Source organism: Scardinius erythrophthalmus (assembly GCF_964197995.2).
Source record: "Scardinius erythrophthalmus genome assembly, chromosome: 3".
In the NCBI taxonomy this organism is placed as follows: domain Eukaryota; kingdom Metazoa; phylum Chordata; class Actinopteri; order Cypriniformes; family Leuciscidae; genus Scardinius; species Scardinius erythrophthalmus.
In genome coordinates this window covers 20,815,766-20,824,170 of record NC_138223.1, presented here as the reverse complement: position 1 = coordinate 20,824,170, position 8,405 = coordinate 20,815,766, and the positions used below count along the sequence as shown (strand labels likewise).

The 8,405-nt window shown below is 36.8% G+C and overlaps 1 protein-coding gene across 1 annotated transcript; it reads left to right on the top strand.

Annotated features, from left to right (window-relative positions):
• The first annotated feature begins 267 nt into the window (after positions 1 to 267).
• ppa2 (inorganic pyrophosphatase 2) lies at positions 268 to 5,216 on the top strand. The gene is made up of 12 exons (XM_081360368.1): positions 268 to 531; positions 885 to 949; positions 1,107 to 1,145; positions 1,235 to 1,288; positions 1,636 to 1,755; positions 1,926 to 2,012; positions 2,371 to 2,497; positions 2,579 to 2,706; positions 2,796 to 2,884; positions 3,012 to 3,081; positions 3,172 to 3,211; positions 3,314 to 5,216. Exons 1-12 carry the CDS (start codon positions 357 to 359, stop codon positions 3,340 to 3,342), a joined length of 1,023 nt encoding a protein of 340 aa, XP_081216494.1. The 5' UTR covers positions 268 to 356; the 3' UTR covers positions 3,343 to 5,216.
• Positions 5,217 to 8,405: the final 3,189 nt, after the last annotated feature.

Below are 8,405 nucleotides of genomic sequence, written 5' to 3'. Positions count from 1 at the left end.
TAACAGCTACAAAAAACACGAAGAGCGCCACCTACTGAACTCTCATCACATGGAATCCTCATCAGAAGACCAAAACATCATTGCCTTCTATTTACATTTTTATAACAAAATTAATATTTTTTAATTAAAAAAAAAATTCTGAATAGAAAAACATGAAGTTAAACGTACAAAGCATATGAACAATAAACCTAAATTACAGGCCTACATACTTCCCCATACTTGCTTGGATCCTTTTGTGTAAATTACGGTCATCTGACGATAGGTGGCAGTATGAACTAAAAGAGATTGTGTGAGGCGTAACGTGGGTGACGTTCACACGCAATCAGGAACTATTATATTAAATGTCAGTGTAAATAATGCGTTCAGTTATTTATACTGCTGCGAAGTTTTCTGCAGCCTTTCTCTGTTCGCAGTCCTCTCGGAAAAGCAAGTCTTTCATTTCAGCTGCTTACTTTCATTTGAGAAAAATGGTGCACTACCTAACAGAGCAGAGGGGACGACCAAACTCAACTGACTACAGGATTTATTTGAGTAAGTTTGCCCTTCTCATCTTTAAATGTAATTAGTAAAAAAATAGGACTGTAAGCCCCTCAATCCTCTCAAATAAAATGATTTTTGCTGACACAGTGTGTTACCTCGCTGCGAATTTGTGAGCACCAAAGGCGGGAGATTGTGAAAGTAACATGCATGCATTCCCGGTTTACTATTAAACTCTTCAAATTCCTTGTGTGTGTGTGTGTGTGTGTGTGTGTGTGTGTGTGCACTTTATGCTTTCTACATCTCGTCTAGCAACGCCCATGACCTATCTCTTTGTATCAAACACTGATACCTTGAGACAAATTGAATTTGGACGACTGATACAGGTTGTAACATTTGCTTTGCAGAAACTTCCGATGGAAAATACATATCCCCTTTCCATGACATTCCTCTGTATGTTGCTGATGAACAGGTTGGTATGTATAATGTGGATGTCTACTTAAAATCAGTGCTATTAGGTCAGGTGATAATGAATAATGAATTAGTCCAATAACCTACTTGCATCAAGATAAGTGGGACAGTTCTTACTCAGTCTATTTTCTAATGACATCATACTTCTTATTTATCAGGAATGTGGCGTTCCACGAAAGAAATTAAAAACGAATGAGGTAACCATTCATCAATATAAGCATTTTGGGACTTTATTGTTGCAAAATAGATTGTGTTTAATGTAATAATGTTGGTTTGTCTTTAACAGATCCTGTTTAATATGGTCGTAGAAGTTCCTCGTTGGTCAAATGCCAAGATGGAGGTAAGTATATTATTCAACATTAAAAACTCTTAAGTCTCCACCTCCCTGCACCACTGTGGTCCTTGTGTCTGACTGTGGCTAGAATGACCAGCATCTCTCCATTTCTTAATGTGATTGGAAATCAATCAGTTGCCTGATTTGGCTAATTAATTGGAAAGTTAATTTAATTTATTGGACAAACACATTAAATGTAACACTTAAATTAGATTGATAGAATCTATCAGTAGAAAAAATATTTTAAATACAGTAATGTATGTTCTTATATTGTGCTTATGTGCAATACAATAGTATGTTATTTTGAGCACAGAATTTTTAAAAACACACTACATAATTTCCTTTACCCACAGATAGCAACAAAGGAACCATTAAACCCGATCAAGCAAGATGTGAAGAAAGGCAAGCTACGATATGTAGCTAACATTTTTCCGCACAAAGGTTACATTTGGAACTATGGTGCACTTCCACAGGTGATGTCCTGGTTTTGATTATGGCTATGAATTTAAGATCTGTCTGCAGTCTGATTTGAAAAAGCAATGTTTTTGTTTCGTCATCTTAATTGTTGTAATATTTTTGTATTACTAATCCTCTATCACATTTTAATATGAATATAAGACCCTTTTTTTACCAATATATAAAGACATGGGAAGATCCCAACCACACTGACAAGGAAACCACGTGCTGTGGAGACAATGACCCCATAGATGTGTGTGAGATTAGCTCCAAGGTGGGTGGAACTGCATAGTTAATAATAATATAATGTCTTGCAAAAGCATTTAAACCATTAAGCAGTTTGTATTTTACAAAATTACAAATCCTACATTTAGGTTTTGCTTCTAATTCAATACACTGAAACCTTAAATTTAATATATAAATATATATTTTGGTATATTGATATTATAATATTATAATACTTTGACAATTTAACTAATTATTTTGTAGCTTGTGACACTGTGTAGGTGGCATTTTTGGCCCATTATTCCATGTATTTTGGTGTTTTATTATTTAGCACAATATATTCTTTCTTTACCAACACAAATTGGTTGTGGTTCTGATTACTTTGTGGTTGTGGTGCCGTTACACAGGTGTGTGTAACGGGGCAGGTGGTTCAGGTTAAGGTTCTTGGAATTCTGGCTTTGATAGATGAAGGAGAGACTGACTGGAAGGTAATAGCCATCAATATAGAGGACCCAGATGCATCAAGCCTTAATAGTGAGTATTTGTTTTTATACATCTATGTAGTTATTGACTGCATTTATGACTGAGTAATCTCAATTAGTGTATCATTAACAGGTATTGAGGATGTGAGAAAGATTAAGCCTGGTCATCTTGAGGCTACGGTAGATTGGTTTAAAAAATATAAAGTACCAGATGGAAAGCCTGAGAACAAGTTTGCATTCAATGGACAGTTTAAGGATAAGGTAGCGTATCATGGTAGATTGCTGATGGAGAAGTGTTAATCCATTTAATGATCAATAATCTAATGTTGATGTTGTTAATATATTTTTAGGACTTTGCTATAGAAGTCATAAAATCAACACACAGCTTCTGGAAAGCATTAGTGATGAGAAAAAAGATGAAAGGGGATGAAATTGTTTGGTGAGTGTGAGATTTGATTTGTACCCCAGATTTAAATGACAACAGAGTTTCTCTTTGTTAAAGATTTGGTAGTCATTTTGATGACAGAAATTATGATCTTGTTATTTACTTTGATCTCTCTTTTTAGTCAAAACACCTCCTTGTGCGATAGTCCATTCAAATGCAGTGATGCAGAGGCCAGTGCTGTGGTTCAAGCTGTGAGTATTTGTCTTTTAATATTGGCAATTTTTTGTCATTTTTGCCATTCCTTGAGAACTCACAAGACAACTGCACATTTGCTTTTGTAGGCTGAAGAATATGGTGAACCCCTCGCAGTATCTTCTGAAGGTAAATTTTTTTTATTACTATTATTTATTTATTTATTTATTTATTCATTTATTTTTATTTATTTTACAAATTATATAACTTTAACCCGTTTCCATTTTTCAGTGGACAAATGGCACTTCTTTGCAAAGTAAAAGATCATTCACACTTTGCAGAGTGATCTCACAAGAAGGTAGAAAAGGGCAGACGATGCCTTTACATAGGTTAAGTAATGTCCATTGTACAAAGATTTTGTTTCATTAATATTTTATTTTTAAAACTTGTCTTTATTTATTAGCACAAGGCATACACACTTACTTGTCATTCATTTGTTATTATATATGCAAGTAATTTTCTTGTATTTCAGTATTCTTGCAGTAATATTGTTTGACATGTTTCTGTACTTAATTACTCTTATTTACATATTTTAAAATACACATTTCAGTGCCAAAGCTCATGTTACTTTTCTTTCTTTAAAGGTTAAATAGTCAAGTTTTTTCTTTTTCTTTTTTTTCTTTCATCATCTTTTTACAATGCCTTTTAAAGTTGCAATGTGTGATTTTCTAGCAACATCTAGTGGTGAGGTTGCGAATTGCAACCAACATGAGTTACGGTGGACGACTGGAGATGTCGTCGTCTGAGACAGCAGAGAGTAGCCAGTTGAGAGTAGCATTGAGGTTTCTTTACAAAGATAAAGTAAGAAATTATGTTTACTTAATTATTCAGTAAAGCAAAATGTTATTGCGAATATTATTGTTACTTGTTCATCATTGTGTCAGTGTTTTATTCGCTTTAGCTAGTTTCTTTGCACGAAGAACAACATAGTGACGAAACGTGTTTGTCCGTTTAGGGCTACTATAGAAACATGATGGAGCAAAATGACGACTTAACATGTAAGGGGATATAGATAGAAACTACTCATTCTAAGGTAATAAAAACATAATGGTTCATTATGTAATGTCTTTATACACCACTGAAAACAGTTATGATATAGCATTTCTGTCAACAGATCCTCCTAATTATTACACAGTGCACCTTTAAATGTTTTTTTTTTTTCTTAAATTTCTGTTTATTTAATTGGGCTGACTTAGGAACAGATGTTTATCAAGGACAGCATTTTATTTTTGTAAGTGTTTAGTGTGCCTGGTTGCAATAAACACTCTGGTTTAATGTCCGCATGAACCGAAAGTTGCAGCCTTACTTCAGTATTGACGTATTTTCTAGGGGTGTAACAGTTCTTCTCAGTAAAAATTCGAACCGTACCGTTCTCCACCCACAGTTCGGCACGCACTTGCAGTGTGGTTAATCTCAAATCTGATGAGGCATCTATATTTGTTAGTGTGTTGGGGGGAAAAATGCGTAAAACAGGCTGCTAATGTATGCTTCTGTCGATTGATACGCTCCGCATGTGTTTCACATGAGAGTAGCTGTCCTATCATCTGTAAGTATGTACATCTATTGTTGACATCACAGTTCCAACAACACAGTTGTTGGTGTGTTTCAGTTCAGCATGGCAAGGAGACAAACCGCTGATAGAGCTGATGCATGCATCACATAAATCTCCTGCCTGGGAACATTCTGGCTACAGAAAAAAACTGAACTAAACATTCACTCTTTGAAAACTTTGTTCGATGCGAGTGCCGTAAGGTCTAATATGAGTCTTAGACTGTCATCACCCAGGTTTTGATAGCGTACAGGTGAGACTAAAACAGCACTCATTGCCTTCTGTGTTTAACCCTCATCCTTCCCATGGGTCATTTTGACCTAAGGAAAAATTTGAGTGTTCATCGGAGTGGTCCAAGACCTTAGGACTTTTGTTGCACTTGAACTCGAAATGCACACAAAATAAATTGACTGGATTCGAGGAGTTTGTGGTTGAAATTCAAAAACTTTTTTTCAAATAAAAATCTATTAGTAACAATGCAGACTGCTCACAGATATGAAGTGGTTCGATTTAACAAATTTACAATGCAGAACAAACCCCCCCCCCCCCACACACACACAAATGCAAAATAAATAGTGAAATTATAACAGCATTTTTTTTTGAAGTTGTGACAGCTTTTTTTTATTCTTAATTAAAACAAGCATTTTCAAATTAATATTCAAGGTTTTACTTGTTTTTTTTTTTTTTATTAAATTGTTACAATATCTGACACTTCATTGTATATACAGTGAGGAAAATAAGTATTTGAACACCCTGCTATTTTGCAAGTTCTCCCACTTAGAAATCATGGAGGGGTCTGAAATTGTCATCGTAAGTGCATGTCCACTGTGAGAGACATAATCTAAAAAAAAGAAAAATCCAGAAATCACAGTGTATGATTTTTTAACTATTTATTTGTATGATACAGCTGCAAATAAGTATTTGAACACCTGAGAAAATCAATGTTAATATTTGGTACAGTAGCCTTTGTTTGCAATTACAGAGGTCAAACGTTTCCTGTAGTTTTTCACCAGGTTTGCACACACTGCAGGAGGGATTTTGGCCCACTCCTCCACACAGATCTTCTCTAGATCAGTCAGGTTTCTGGGCAGTCGCTGAGAAACACGGAGTTTGAGCTCCCTCCAAAGATTCTCTATTGGGTTTAGGTCTGGAGACTGGCTAGGCCACGCCAGAACCTTGATATGCTTCTTACAGAGCCACTCCTTGGTTATCCTGGCTGTGTGCTTCGGGTCATTGTCATGTTGGAAGACCCAGCCTCGACCCATCTTCAATGCTCTAACTGAGGGAAGGAGGTTGTTCACCAAAATCTCGCAATACATGGCCCCGGTCATCCTCTCCTTAATACAGTGCAGTCGCCCTGTCCCATGTGCAGAAAAACACCCCCAAAGCATGATGCTACCACCCCCATGCTTCACAGTAGGGATGTTGTGCTTGGGATGGTACTCATCATTCTTCTTCCTCCAAACACGTTTAGTGGAATTATGACCAAAAAGTTCTATTTTGGTTTTATCTGACCACATGACTTTCTCCCATGACTCCTCTGGATCATCCAAATGGTCATTGGCAAACTTAAGACGGGCCTTGACATGTGCTGGTTTAAGCAGGGGAACCTTCCGTGCCATGCATGATTTCAAACCATGACGTCTTCGTGTATTACCAACAGTAACCTTGGAAACGGTGGTCCCAGCTCTTTTCAGGTCATTGACCAGCTCCTCCCGTGTAGTTCTGGGCTGATTTCTCACCTTTCTTAGGATCATTGAGACCCCACGAGGTGAGATCTTGCATGGAGCCCCAGTCCGAGGGAGATTGACAGTCATGTTTAGCTTCTTCCATTTTCTAATGATTGCCTCCAACAGTGGACCTTTTTTCACCAAGCTGCTTGGCAATTTCCCCATAGCTCTTTCCAGCCTTGTGGAGGTGTACAATTTTGTCTCTAGTGTCTTTGGACAGCTCTTTGGTCTTGGTCATGTTAGTAGTTGGATTCTTACTTATTGTATGGGGTGGACAGGTGTCTTTATGCAGCTAACGACCTCAAACAGGTGCATCTAATTTAGGATAATAAATGGAGTGGAGGAGAACATTTTAAAGGCAGACTAACAGGTCTTTGAGGGTCAGAATTCTAGCTGATAGACAGGTGTTCAAATACTTATTTGCAGCTGTATCATACAAATAAATAGTTAAATCATATATTGTGATTTCTGGATTTTTTTTTTTTTTAGATTACGTCTCTCACAGTGGACATGCACCTACGATGACAATTTCAGACCCCTCCATGATTTCCAAGTGGGAGAACTCGCAAAATAGCAGGGTGTTCAAATACTTATTTTCCTCACTGTATATAGATATATATTTTTCAAAATTACAACTAAAAATGCTAAAACTTTGGCAAAAAAAGATTTTATCATGTCTACCTGAATGCATACTGATGGAAAACACGGAATAACTGTCTTTAGGACCTTGGAGGCCAGGGCTATAAGACCATCTAGTGGCAAGAGTCATGAAATATGTAAATATAATTTTTTTCCCACAAGAGGTCGACAGAGACACCCAATGTGATATATTTTGAGCAGAATAGAGATTGCTAAGACATGTGACCAACCCCATACAGAAATGTAATGTTAGGGGTTAACAGTTTAGGACCCAAGGACCAGATGTTTGAAAGAAGACCCGGAGTCAGAATTATAAAAAATAGAAGAAAAGTTTTACTGAAGATAGTTTGCAGTTTCATCAGCAGAAGTTCAGCTTCAAGACTCACACAGGAGTTCGTAGGCCGCCCCGCTTACAGTTACAAAGATCACAGCAGTTATACCATTTCCAAGGTCTAAGCTACGTCATTGCTTACAGGTTGAATGATTCTCATTGGCTAAGAAATTGATAAACATAGTAATTTTCCACACATATACAGATAGACAGAAGCATATCTCCATAGATTATGCCGCTGACACTCGGACCCTGAAGTCAGGCACGTCGTGACCTTTCAGGTTGGGTATTTGGGTTGCTGGGTGCCAGCATGTCTCGAACAACAACTCTGTCAAACTCCAATAATGCCAGTGGTTCCTTAACCTGTAAGCAAGAAGACTAACACACACACCGACACACATCTTTTCCAAGGTTGGATTTGGCCAGGCTCTAACAATAAACTGGAGTCTCGTCTCAAAACATCAAGATAACAAGTTCTTTTTCCCAAGGATATAGGACACTTTAGTCTAAATGGAAAATATAGGCTTTAACTGAGAAATGGTCCCTTAAACTATAGACTTTAATGACCCCTATGAGTTTTAACATGTTGAAGACCTTTCTCAAACACAAAACAAGTCCTTATTTAATTTCTGGAAGCCGGGATAAATAGGCAAGCAATGTTACCAATACTGACATTAAAGAATACATGAAAAGAACATTTCAGTAGTCACACTGGTAACTTCTATAACAAAGTAAAATCTCCAGAGAAGTCATCCAACTCATGTGATATTTAGAAGGAAAAATATTGATTAATACCTTGATGATAATCACTCATTACATATACATTGAAGCAGCAGTGGATTCCAATCCACCCCTTCAGTCCCCCGTTTTAGACCAATGTGGGGTCCTAAACACCACATCTGGTCTTTCCAAAAAGGCTGCTTCAAAATGTTAGGTTTCTGACCCATGGTCCTCTATCAGGGTCATTTTTTTTCTTTTAAAACAGACAATATATTTTTACTTCAAGGACTTAACATGAATATAATATCCCACATAGCACATATATATATAATTGATCTCCAGAACCTTTGGACA